The 13,886-nt window shown below is 35.1% G+C and overlaps 1 protein-coding gene across 1 annotated transcript in view; it reads right to left on the bottom strand.

Annotated features, from left to right (window-relative positions):
• The window catches only part of KPNA1 (karyopherin subunit alpha 1), a 56,388-nt gene that overhangs the window by 22,951 nt on the left and 19,551 nt on the right, over positions 1 to 13,886 (bottom strand). Inside the window, exons 2-5 of the mRNA XM_031454746.2 lie at positions 13,045 to 13,178; positions 8,174 to 8,281; positions 5,310 to 5,409; positions 3,097 to 3,191 (exon numbers count right to left, since the gene is read on the bottom strand). Of these exons, the coding sequence (XP_031310606.1) occupies positions 3,097 to 3,191; positions 5,310 to 5,409; positions 8,174 to 8,281; positions 13,045 to 13,173 (432 nt within the window). The 5' untranslated portion in view covers positions 13,174 to 13,178. The remainder of the gene's footprint in view (positions 1 to 3,096; positions 3,192 to 5,309; positions 5,410 to 8,173; positions 8,282 to 13,044; positions 13,179 to 13,886) is intronic.

Below are 13,886 nucleotides of genomic sequence, written 5' to 3'. Positions count from 1 at the left end.
CTCTGGTTCCTAGCAAATGCCAGGCTCACCTGGAGAGCAAGTGAAAAGAGAGGCTCACATCAGAAAAATAAACCCAGATATCGAACTCTGCAGAGAACAGTGCCTGAGTCATCTAAGCAACCTTTCAAGATAGGTAGAGGGATCAATGAGGATGGGAAAAGATGTAGAAGGATGAAGGCTTACTGCAGTTCGTCACATTTAGCTTTCAGAGGGGACCAGAAAGGTAGAAATGGGAAAACTAAATCAATTTAATTCAAATTTACAACTTTAAGAGGAGTATCTGTTTAATGACTGGAACTAGGAGTTACTGACTGACTTCTAGCTATTTTTTATAAGTTTCTATAGGAAGGTTTGGGAATGCAACATCTCAGCATTGCTAAGGACTATACACAGATGCTGGACCTGGACTCCAAAAACCAATCAAAGTGAGCCCAGGGAATATATCATAAGGCAGATCAATCTCATGTTAAGGACTCAAGGATGTCTGTGGCCTGTATGTCACTGAAATTAAGAATGCTCTTAGTTAAACAGCATTGTTTGCTTCCAAAATCCTAGATTCCACCCATATTCATCTCATCTGAGGGCAAGTGAGTATCTAGGTAGCACTGCCCAAAGCAGGCATATTTTTATCTCCCTAGTTTGAAGTACCCCACTGATTTGGGGATAAGGAAAGCCAAAAAGGGAGTGATGAGACTTTTCATTAGGATTCACAGTTCTTTATCTATGGAATGAAGGGGTTAAGTTTGTTCAAGGACTTATCAGTGAGTAACTAATATGACCATATATCATTATTCTCTTTCTAGAAGAGAAATGGAAAATGTCCCATTTCAAAGACGTACTATTCAGATTTCTAATAAGCAGGGAGAAGTATCAGGGACAACTTACATCCTAGAGCTCTCCAGGAAGACAGAGGAAGGAGTAACCTCCAAGCTTCCAGAGCATGTCTAATTATTTGAGCATGAAGCCTCCTGGCTCTAAGGTATCCATCAATATACTTGCTCCTCCTGCTTCTGGGGTGGTGAAGGTTACCCAATAGTCACACTGGAGAAAGAACATCATGTTGTTCTTAAATGTACACAGAAGAAAAGCTGAGGATGATGACCTTTAGATAATAAACAGGTTGGTTATCTCTCAGGCTTTTGATAGCTAAAGTGAAAATCTTGAGGTGATCACTTCCAGAGGAATCATTTCTCAATCTTTGAGTCTAATTACAAGGGTGGAATCTGAGAATTTAGATAGAAGCAAATTAGAGATTTCTGAAGGTTTTCATCTTCAGATGTGTTAAGATACACACTTCAGAATTACAGAATCAAAAATGATGTAGACTTCACATATGTTAGCCAGGAGAGGACACTGTCTGAGAGAATATATCATGCTCTTTACAGAGACTGGAGAAAGCAGGGATGGGAAAAGACCTGTTTCTCTGACATTTTTCATTTCAGGACTAGTTATACCATCTTCCTTTAATGCATTAAGGAACTGGACCTCTGCAACCACCTACTAAAAACTGCTAGATCCAGGAGCAAATTTAGTGTCTCCAAACCACTCTTACTATCGTAGAGAGGATAGAAACATTTTCACATGAACAAAATGATAATTTTCCCTACCTCCCTTTTTCTTCCTACAAAGCTTTTCAAAAGATAAACTGCAGTAAGGCTCTTCATTTATTCCCTCTGGTTCTCTTGACAGGTTGCTTAGGGGCTCAGGCTCTGTTCTCTGCAGTGTTGGTTGTCTGGATTTCCTTTTTTCTGAGAAAAGTCCTCTTTCTTTGATCTCTAGATGAACCTGATTATTTTCCAGGTGGCTGGTGATCCTGGCCTTAGATGGGGACCAGAATTACAATCCAGAAAGCAGCTAGCAAAACAGAATCTTAATTCAAATGAACTCGGGGATTAGTAAATGTCAAACTGGAGAAGAAAAATTGATGGGACACTGAAGTACTCTACCTTTTCTGGATTTCTTGTTTTTCCTCTGGAAGGAACTCATCACCGCAACAAAGAGAGTAAAAGAAGGAGAAAGATGGGATGGGAGGAAAGGAGAGAAAATATCAAGACAAAGCATCAAGTCTTACGAATTATCGTTAATGCTCTGGACAGAAAGGAACCTGGGGAAAAGGACTGTCACTTACAAAAATGCCCCAGTGCTTACAGCCTTACAGCAAAGGCAAAATAAACAAGGGGGTGAAAGTTTATCTTTATGATTAACTTGTTATTAGTAAATATTTACTTGGAAAAATAACCCCATTTTGTGATCTACCGGGCATGTAGTCAATCTTTAGAGTTGCAGAATCTCTCTAAAGGGCCTGAGCCATTCAGATTAGATCCTGCAAGTGAGAATTTAGGTATCACAGGTATTTGTTAAAAAAATAACACAGAAACTGATTCAGTTGGTTACTTCAAGGAAGTTGAGCTACTAAAAAATTACATTTATTCAAAATCCAATTTTATTGAGGAAAAATATAGTATTCTAAAATTTCTAAATAACTCCCAGGATGAGAGTCAGTTAACAGTTGTTTCTTTTTACTGTAAAAATTACCTAATCCAGAAGTTGTAGAATTTCCTCTTGGAACCCCTATATAATACAGTATTGATAGGCTAAATTAACATAACAGAAAACACACAGATTCCTTACAAGGCTATCTCCTTGTCAGCAACTTTGGGGTCAAGCAAGAGGGAGGATTAATTAGGACCAGGTTTGGGAATCAGTGAGTCTCTGATCTAGCCCACGTAACACAGACCTAAGAAGGCCAACAAGTATAATCTAAAAATCCTTCAAAACCAAATTTTACATGGCCCACACTTAGATCCTTATAATGGCTCCTCTACTACAAACAATCCCCTATTAGGTAAGTATGATCCACAATCATTATAAAATAATCTTTCACATGACTAAAAATGACAAGAATTTTAAAGAGCAAAACCAAGGGCCTGGATGTTAACAAAGCTATCAGAGCAATCTGCAATGTAGTTGTGGGGAACATCAGTATCAAAAAATTAATCCCTCATCTAGATTAAAATAAGTAACAAATCTGTATACAAAATGTAAATTTACAATGCAAATTTAAGATATGAGGCAAGAAATGAAAAAGGTCCGCACCTGCAGCGTACAATTCTCTTTTCGTTTGAGGAACTCCACAAACCTGGCCACTACTCCTGGTGTGCTGATGACTTCATCAATAGGAGGATTAGGTTCTGTCTCCCCATAAAATAAAAGGAAAGAAGAGAAACAATCCTTTGATTTCAAGGCAAGGACTTTATAGCTCAAACTTACTTCATAATATCCCTCCCTCCATTTTAGCATCTCTTTCATGTTGGAAATCTAAAAAAGAAAAAAAAATGTAAAATTGAGTTCCATCACTTTGAGACTAGGGTAGTTTAAAAGGTTTCACAATCAGATAAGCCTTAACGAGGAAATAATGGGCAGAATTCTTAAAAATTAAAAGTACTGCCTCTACTATTTTAGAAAACTTAGAAGGCAGAGGAAAAAACATCAAAAGACAACCACTATTATTATTTTAGTATACTTCCTTCTAATCCTTTTCCTATGTATGAGTTTTAAGTCTCTCTTTAACATAAATTGTCTTAAGAAACTGGATAAGGAGATTCTGAGTGTGCTTGCAGGATCTAATTTTATAGCTGTAGTGAGAAGTAGGAGCCAGCAAGAATTCACTAAGGATGACTTGCCAAATTAATCTCATATTTTATGGCAGAGTATTTTATGAATGAAGTCATTCAGTAGAAATTTGCTGGGTGAGGAGATAAATGTCCTAAACATTCAGCATGCTAATTTCAGCAAGAGACTTGACAAAGTTTTTGATGACACTCATGTAGCAATGCAAGCAAAATGGCAGTTGGATTACAGTACTCCTAGGGAATCCTAGCCAAGTCAGTGGTCTTACTGGAAGAGGTGACTAATGGGTAAATGTTAATTTGGAGCAAGCTCTAATAACATGTTCTTCACCTGGCTCAACTTTTTTATTAACCATTCATACAAATACAACAAATAAATTTGATGATTACAGTAAAAATAAAGTAGTTAATATGCTAGATTACAGAAACAACATATAGAAAGAATAACAATAAACCAAAGTTGACAATAAAACAACAGGTATAAAGCAAAATTCAGCAAATGATTTTTTTTTTAAAAGCAGTTAAAAAACCACATGACAGTAATTTCACAGTTATGAAGAGAAGTCCTAAGAAGTTTATTTAGACTGCTGCAAATACAATGAAACATTACTACTATGCCATGACTACCATAACTGATGCTAGCTTGGAGGACTATATTAGAATGTATGGTGTCAGCACAAGGGAGACAATCTCCCACCACACTTTAGAGTATTAAGAATGCATCTGGAGGATTGTATTCTAATTATCAGAGGGATGGCTGGCAAACTTGAATACATGCTGGAAGGCAGCAGAGTGGTGAAAGGTCTCAGAAAGCCATATTATCTTAGAAACCCATTAGGGTCAGCATGCTGAAAACAGACGACATTTTTAGAGAGGTGGGGAAAGTATACATGATAATGACCCTTGGATATTTTTAACAAGTTGTCAGGCAAAAGACAATTATTTTTTGTTACGGTGGTAGGTTTTTCATTCCAGTTAACCTCAATTTATCACACCTGACTCCAAAAAACCATAAGTTACTACTGAGAATATTTACTATTGATTTTTTAAACATTTTTATTGAGTTATAGTCATTTTACAATAATGTGTTAAATACCAGTGTAGAGCACAATTTTTCAGTTATACATGAACATACATATATTCACTGTCATTTTTTTTTCGCTGTACTACCGACATTTTAATATGGCTGAGAGTTTCAGAGTTCTTACTTGCCCAGACAAAAAGAAGTATCATATTCCATTCTATCCTAATTATACCAAAAAAAGGGTAGTTACCCTGCTCACTAATAAATCCATACTTCAATTCACTGTTAAACTGCTAACATTAAAATCAACAATCATTGCTCTTTCAAGTGGTATTTTACATTTTTCTTAAAAGAGTGGAGTTTCTCAATTTGAATTAACATAAAATACTGCTGCTGTTCTTATCACTTTAAGATCTTTCATAAGATAGTTCAGAAATGAAAATGCCGCTGCTTTCTGGTCCTGGTAAGATCGCACAAATAAATAAGGAAATTCAAAAGTTAGTCATGGTTCATAATTACACATTTGTCTGTATGCATCCTTTTATTCTGTTGAGAGACACTCCAAAGCAAGTTATCTGTAGTGTGAAAAACAGATTATAAAAAAGTAGTATTTTGTAAATAAGTGAAAAAATATACTTAACATATTCAGAGCTCACCTTTTGAAAGCAGTTTTCTGAATTTCTGTGTTGCTGAAAGCTGTTGCTCTGGGCTATTGGAAAATATCATTTCAATCATGTCGGAAGTAATGACACCACCCTGGGATCACAAACAATGAATTTTTAACTTTAATTCAAAGGAAAACAAAGACAGTATAAACTGTGGCCAAGTTATTAATTATACTTATATAGAAGAGTTACACAGAGGTTGGACAATCTTTTCATGTAGAAATGTATGAGATGATTAATAATGTGATGAAGCCAAAAGTTTTTGTCCATCATAAATAGCTCACCACAGCAAGAAATTAAATCTTAGTAGTAAACACTAAGACAAGGAGTTTACTCTTCTTCCTTTCCAGTTCATCACATGACAGGCTGTTCCTTGTCATTCAGATTAAGTTCTTAAAGAAGGCTTTTCAAGACCTCCAAATCTAAAGCAGCCACTCCATCTCTATCACATCACTCTATTTTAATCCTATGCCTAGCTCTCTTCACTATCAGATATTCTTCTTAGTTATCCTTTTTACTATCAGATATTCTTCTTAGTTATCTGCTTATTGCTTGGGTTCCCCCAGTATGCTGTAAGCTCCATGAAAGCCAAAAACCCTATTTATCTTACCACTCTATCACTGATGGCTGGCAAAAAGTAGATGCTCAGCAAATACTTACTGAATGAGTATAGAGTAGTCTTGTATAAATCAGATTCTAGACACTGCCAAATTCAACAGCTGATTCTTAAATTTATTTAAAATTTCTATTTTCTTGCTGAATTAGAAGTTTTCAATCTCCCACTATTTTCTTCCTTTATTAGAGCTTTCTTGATTCCCACTACAACCCATCCCCAGTATTAATAGCTAAACTTTGTTCTCTGGATCATTTGTCACAATGAAATAAAACTGTTAACTTTTCACGAAGGATTGTTAAGTCAACAAGCTAAATCGTGAAGAAAGCTGTACTGAGTTGTAGATGCTGGGTGGTTTGTAAGCAGTATCTCACACTTAGGAATAATCCATGGGGAGAATGAAGCATTCTGCTCTCAAGAATCAGAAAAATAATTACTTTGAAATGTTTAAGTCTGGTTCCTGAATAAACAAAAGTACCTATATAATTTTTTATGAATGCTTCCATGTATCTGTATCTATGTGTATCTTTGTTTTCTTCCCTCTCTTATCCTGTTATCATATAACATGATGTATTCACTTTACATTCATAGTGTTTAAGTTGTAGGATATCACAGAGAGAAGTAAATATCACCCAAGGACTTTGCATCCTCTTCTGGAAAAAAAAGGTTATGCATCTTCAGTTGCATGCAGGATAGCTGTATCACAATATAAGGAGGTATGACCTTGTCATTGTCTTTATCTGAGACTCCGTATGGTTTAAGGAGTTGGGTATGGATGCCATGATGACAAGGAGTACACCAGGACAGATAATTTTATGTGTCAACTTGGTTAGGTTATGGTACTCAGCTGTTTGGACAAACACCAGTCTAGATGGTACTGTGAAAGTATTTTTTTAGATATGATAAACACTTAAATCTGTGCAGTCGAGTAGAGCACATTACCATCCAAACTGCAGGTGGTATTGACTGGAAGTCCCAAGAGCAAAGACTGAGGTTTCTTGAAGAAGGAATTTAGCCTCAAAACCACATCAGGCAGGAGGATATAGCTCAGGTGGTAGAGCGCATGCTTAGCATGCATGAGGTCCTAGGTTCAATCCCCAGTACCTCCTCTAAAAATAAGTAAGTAAACCTAATCACCTCCCTCCTAAAATTAATTTAAAAAGTGCAACACATCTGGAGGGGGGGAAGAAAAAAACACATCAATTCTTACATTTCCAGCCTACTGTCTTGCCCTACAGATTTCAGACTTACCAGCTCTAACAACGTCATGAGCCAATTCCTTAAAATCAATCAATGGATCAATCAATCTCTCTTCCTCCCCCTCAATGGTTCTGTTTCCTCTGTAGAACCCTGACTAATACCATCCACAAAATACTTTATAATCATTTAATATCCACTTAAAAAAAAAGACAGCTCAACTTCCTGAAGGGCCTAGAGGAAATAACCACAAAATGATAGTGTTGGCAACAATATCTACAGATTCCAAAGCAATTTAAATTGTTCTAATTCCAAAAAATTGGTCCATAAAAACTGGAGATACATGACATAAAAAAAGAGAAAGATCTATAAAATACTGTGCACGATATGCTACCATTTGCCGCCTAAAAAGGAGGGGGGATTTTTCTTAAAAAGAGTAAGTAAGAATCTAATAACAGTGGTTGCCAGTGTGGAAAGAACCTGGGTGACTGAGGTAGAAGAGATTTTTCTTGTTTTGAAAACCATGTACATATATATATACTAAAACATTATACAACTGATCATAATAAGCTAGAAATCTAGAGAAGTGTGATCCATATAAATAAAGCATAATTTTTATCTGTTTATGTAACCTCAATGTTACAAAATGGGTTGCAACAGAAAATTCCAATAGTGGCAACACAGAGCAAATTTTTAAAGTCATGTGAGTATGTCCAATTTTGTAACTGAAATGAGTAACAAACTGGGACTTCCTTTAAAGCATCCCTTAGTATTCAACTCTTAAGGAATAATTTTATTTTATGATTATCTTTTTAAGTTTTAATAGCCAAATTATTCTTCCTAATTTAGTTAATTCTGTTTAACTACATGTTATTCAAAATATAATAAACATTTAATGAATCATGAGATTAGGTATATGGCTTCCTTTTAAATATGAAATGCCAAGTACTTTTTATAGCCATCTAACCATTTGTTTAAACCCCAAAAGAGATCGAAGCCTCGTCAGAAAAAGAGTAAAAAGAATTTCTTTCATTATCCTACTTACTGGTGCCATCTCCATGTTATTAATCTGAGCCTCGTGGAAGCCTCCATCTGACATAACTTCTTCTTCTGTTTCTTCTTCTGCTGTAGCAACATTTCTTCGCTTGAATAACTGAAAAATAAAAGACTATTACTAAAGTAATTCTACCAAAATGGAGTTCAATATTCAAACACTAGACACCCCACTTTTTTTTTTTTGAAGTACAGTTGATTTACAATGTTCTGTTAGTGTACAGTAAAGTGATTCAGTTACACACACATATATTCTTTTTCATATTTTTTTCATTATAACAAGCTATTGAATATAATTTCTTGTGCCATACAGTAGGGCTTTGCTGTTTATCTATTCTGTATATAGTAGTTTATTTCTGCTAATCACACATTCCCAATTTATCCATCCCCTTGCTTTCCCCCTTAGTAATGGTTTGTTTTCTCTGTGAGTCTCTTTGTTTTGCAAATAAGTTCATTTGTGTCATTTTTTTGGATTTCACATATAAGTGATATCATGTATTTGTCTTTCTCTGTGTCTGACTTATTTCTCTTAGTATGATAATCTCTAGGTCCACCCATGTTGCTGCAAATGGCATTATTTCATTCTCTTTTATGGCTGATTAGTATTCCAGCAGTGTGTGTGTATGTATGTGTGTGTGTTCATCCAATCATTTGTCAATGGACATTTAGGTTGCGTCCATGTCTTGGCTATTCTAAATAGTGCTGCTATGAACATGGGTGCATGTATCTTTTAAAATTATATTTTCGTGCAGATACATGCGCACAGATACTGCTGGATCATATGGTAACTCTATTTTTAGTTTTTTAAGGAATTTGTGAGGTCTTTTCTGATGCACTACTGGGATACACATGATTGCTCCAGTTTCTCAACCTAACTGACACACATCACTATGTAAGTTTAAAGTGTACAGAATGAGGATTTCATTTACATATGTTGTGAAATGATCACAACAGGTTCATCTAACATCCATCTTCTCATACAGATACAATAAAAAGAAAGAAAAAAATCTCTCCTTATGGTGAGAACCCTTAGGATTTACTCTCAACATCTTTCCTGTATATCATACACCAGTGTTAGCTATAGTCATGTTGTACATTACATCCCCAACACTTATTTATCTTATAACTGGAAGTTTGTACCTTCTTACTACTACCTGCTTCCAATTCTCCCTCCCCTAATCATTTGCCTCTGGCAACCACAAGTCTGAGTACAAGTTTGGTTTTTTTAATTTTTTTGTTTTTAGATTCCATATGTAAGTGAAATCATAGAGTATTTGTCTGGCTTATTTCACTCCACATAATGCCTTCAATGTCCATCCATGTTGTCACAAAAAATAGTAATAATAACCCCTTGCTTACTTCACAAGATATTTCTTGTAACTAAAAACTTCAAGCAAGCCTCTATTTTTCATCACTATGGTTTTTATGAAGCAGCACTGTTACCTACTCATACTGCGTTAGCTTATTTCAAAATATTTTAATAGTAAATGTAAAGTGCCTGTCTTTTTATTCATGAAAAATTACAAGACTGGCTCAACTGGAATGACATCAACTAGTAAAATTTTTTGCTAAATAAGTAAATTTTAGTTCAGTCTGCTGGTGTCAAATAAACAAAGGTCATTTATACAGTGCTGCCTAAAGAACACATATTAAGTGCTGGCTGCTAAAGGGAAAGCTCTAAAAGTGCAGTTATCTTTTGCGTTCTTGACAGGATCAACTCCTGTACTACCCTCAAATCTAGCTGAACAGCTGGCCTAAAGCCTGTGACTTTTCCCGATAGATGACAAAGCAACTGTGGAAACATAAACAGCACCTACACGAATCTGTATTTTACTGATGGTCACTATTTTACAAATTAGGCATGAAACAAGTACTGCTGTGATGTTAAAAAGTCTGATTGGGGGGGTGGGAAGGGACTGGGATTTCAAAATGTAGAACAGATAAACAAGATTGCACTGTGTAGCACAGGGAAATATACACAGGATCTTGTGGTGGCTCACAGCGAAAGTGAATGTGACAATGAATGTATGTATGTTCACGTATAACTGAAAAATTGTGCTATACGCTGGAATTTGACACAACATTGTAAAATGACTATAACTCAATAAAATAAAGTAAAATAAATAAATTAATTAATTAAATTAAAAAAGAAAAAAAGAAAGAAAAAGAAAAAAAAGGAAGTCTGATTGGTTTTACCAGTTCTCCCTACATAAGATGGCACACATGAAATGATAAAATTAAGATTTTTAAATAGAGCAATATTCCAGAAACTTAGCACAGAAACTTACCAAAGTCCTAGCACAATTTCAGATCTCATACAATGAAGGTGTTAGAATTTCAACTACAAACATTTCTAGTCAGATAAGAGGGGCAATACTTGCCACTTGATATATTAAGGCTGTAAAGCATTTTTCTTCAGGCAGGTGAATATGAAGACCTTATTTTGTTTATATAAATTTTCAATGAAGTCTAATAACACGAAATCCCTGTTACCAAGAAGAAACAGAGTAAAACAAACACTGTTAATGGCAGAGTGCCACTACTATATCTTCAAATGGCTTTATGCCAAGTATGATGCGTAGGCTAGTGGTTATATTCAGACCTGACTGAAGACGACAAAAACAGATGGCAAGATATACCGAGTTCTTGGATTGGAAGAATCAGTATTGTTAAAATGGTCATACTACCCAAGGCAATATAGAGATTCAATGCAATCCCTATCAAATTACCAATGATATTTTTCATAGTGCTGGAACAAAAAATGTTAAAATTTGTATGGAAACACAAAAGGCCCCAAATAGCCAAAACAGTCTTGAAAAGGAAGAATGGAGCTGGGGGAATCACACTCCCTGAATTCAGACTACACTACAAAGCTACAGTAATCAAAGCAGTATGGTACTGGCACAAAAAGAGACACATAAATAAATGGAACAGGAATAGAAAGTCCAGAAATAAACCCATGCACCTATGGTTAATTAATCTATGACAAAGGAGGCAAGAATACACAATGGAGAAAAGATAGTCTCTTCAACAAGTGGTGCTGGGACAACTGGAAAGCTACCTGTAAAAGACTGAAATTAGAACATTCTCTAACACCATATACAAAAATAAACTCAAAATGGATTAAAGACTTCAATGTAAGATCAGATACTATCAAACTCCTAGAGGAAAACATAGGTAGAACATGCTTTGACATAAATCACAGCAATATTTTTTTTTCAAACCAGCTCCTAGAGTAATGGAAATAGAAGCAAAAATAAACAAATGGGATCTAATTAAACCTAAAAGCTTTTGCACAGCTAAGGATACTATCAACAAAATGAAAAGATAACCTACAGAATGGGAGAAAATATTTGCAAATATTGTGAATGACAAGGGATTAATTTCCAAAATATACAAACAGCTCATACAACTTAATATCAAAAAAAAAGCAACCCAATCAAAAAATGCACATTAGACATAAATAGACATCTCTCTGAGGAAGACATCCAGATGGCCAACAAGCACATGAAAAGATGCTCAATATCACTAATTGTTAGAGAAACTACAATTTTTAGAGAAACAAATCAAAACTACAATGAGATGTCACCTCACAATCAGAATGGCCATCAATAAAAAGTCCACAAACAATAAATGCTGGAGAGAATGTGAAGAAAAAGGAACTCTCCTACACTGTTGGGAATATAAACTGGTGCAGCCACTATGGAGGACAGTATGGAGATTCCTTAAAAAACTAAAAATAAACTTATCACATGATCCAGCAATCCCACTCCTGGGCATATATCTGGAGAAAAATATAATTTGAAAAGATATATGCACCCCAATATTCACAGCAGCACTATTTACAATAGCCAAGACATGGAAACAACCCAAATGTCCATCAACAGATAACTGGATAAAGCAGATGTGGTACATATACGCAATGGAGTATTACTCAGCCATAAAAAGGAATGTCATTTGCAGCAACATGGATGGACCTGGACATCGTCATTCTAAGTAAAGTAAGTCAGAAAAAGAAAAATACCATATGACATCACTTATATGTAGAATCTAAAAAAAGGACACAAATGAACTTACCTACAAAACAGAAACAGACTCACAAACATAGAAAACAAACTTATGTTTACCAGGGCATAAAGGAGGTGGGAAGGGATACATTGGCAATTTGAAACTTGCACCTTTAGGGGAGTGATGGAAGTGTTAGCTATCTTGATTGTGGAGGTGGTTTCATGGGGTATACACACCTAACAAAATTCTTCAAATTGTACATCTGAAATATGTGTAGTTTACTGTACAGGAACCATACCATAATAAAGGTGTTAAGAAAAATAAAATAAAATACTATACAATAAAGAATGTAAAGATAGACAAACAGACATGAAGCAAGTATAGAAAATTGCTGACAATTACTGAACCCAAAGTATGGGCTTATGAGGTTCATTAACTACTCTGTATTTTTGTACATGTTTACAAATTTTCAAATTAAAATTTAGAATGAATAGCAATGTTCTGTTGGTCACTTGAGAATTCATTAACAAACATACACATAAAATCTTAAAGAAGTTGTAACTTTAGAAAAGTAAAATAGACTAAAAAAAAAAAAAAAAAAGGCCAAAATGTTAAACAGTGGTTATATTGATAACATGGGAACCTGAGAGATTTCTTCATTCTTGCATTCTACTTTTCATTACATCCACTCCCCTATCCCTAAAAGATGTTGATTTTATAGTTGGGAGGGGGATATATGCATATACACACAATATGTATCACACACTGTTAAAACTAAAATAAAGGAAGGTGATGTCAGTATTAAAATGGAACACTAAGTTCTTTAAGAGAAATAAATGAGAGTAAAGGACTTACCTGCTCTTCTCTTTTCTGCTTACGTAACTGCAGCCCTTCTTCCTCCCTCCTTCTGCGCATCTCATCAGGATTCAGGGACTTATTTTTGTAACTTTTCAAGCGAAAGTTCTCTTTTCCTGGGGTAGTCATGATTTCTACAAAAATGAGGGAAGGACCTTAGCTTACCATAAAGAGCTCTGTTATTTTAATAGTTCAGACTTTTAAACATATACATGCCCAGAACCAATGGATAAGAATGTCAAACGGTTTACTTTAACAGCTTTATTAAAGTGTACAATTCAACATCTTATAGTATATTCACAGCTATATGCAACCATCACAAGTCAATTTTTTTTTAAAACATTTTCATCACCTCAAAAAGCTACCACTCCTATTCTGGACATTTCATATGAATAGAATCATGTGTGATCTTCTGTGCCTAGCTTCTTCCACTTAGCATATTTTACAAGTTCATCCGTGTTGCAGCATATTATTAGTACTTTACCCCTTTTTTGGCTGAATAATATCCCACTGTATGGTTATACCCCATTATATCCATCCAATCATCAAATAATGGACAGCTGGATTCTTCCTACTTTTTGCTATTATGGATAGTGCCTCCATAAACATTTGTAGACAAGTTTTTATGTAGACACAGGTTTTCATTTCTCTTGGGTATGTAACCTGGGAGGGGAACTGCTAGGTCAAATGGTAACTCTGTTTAATCATTTTAGGAACTGCCAAGCTTTTTCCAAAGTGACTGCATTATTTTACATTCCCACCAGCAGTGCACAAGGGTTGCCAATTTCTCCACATCCTGGCCAACACCTACTATCACTTTTTTTTTTTTTTGGAAGTATAGC

Source organism: Camelus dromedarius, chromosome 2 (assembly GCF_036321535.1).
Source record: "Camelus dromedarius isolate mCamDro1 chromosome 2, mCamDro1.pat, whole genome shotgun sequence".
Taxonomy (NCBI): domain Eukaryota; kingdom Metazoa; phylum Chordata; class Mammalia; order Artiodactyla; family Camelidae; genus Camelus; species Camelus dromedarius.
This window is presented reverse-complemented; position numbering and strand designations above follow the sequence as displayed.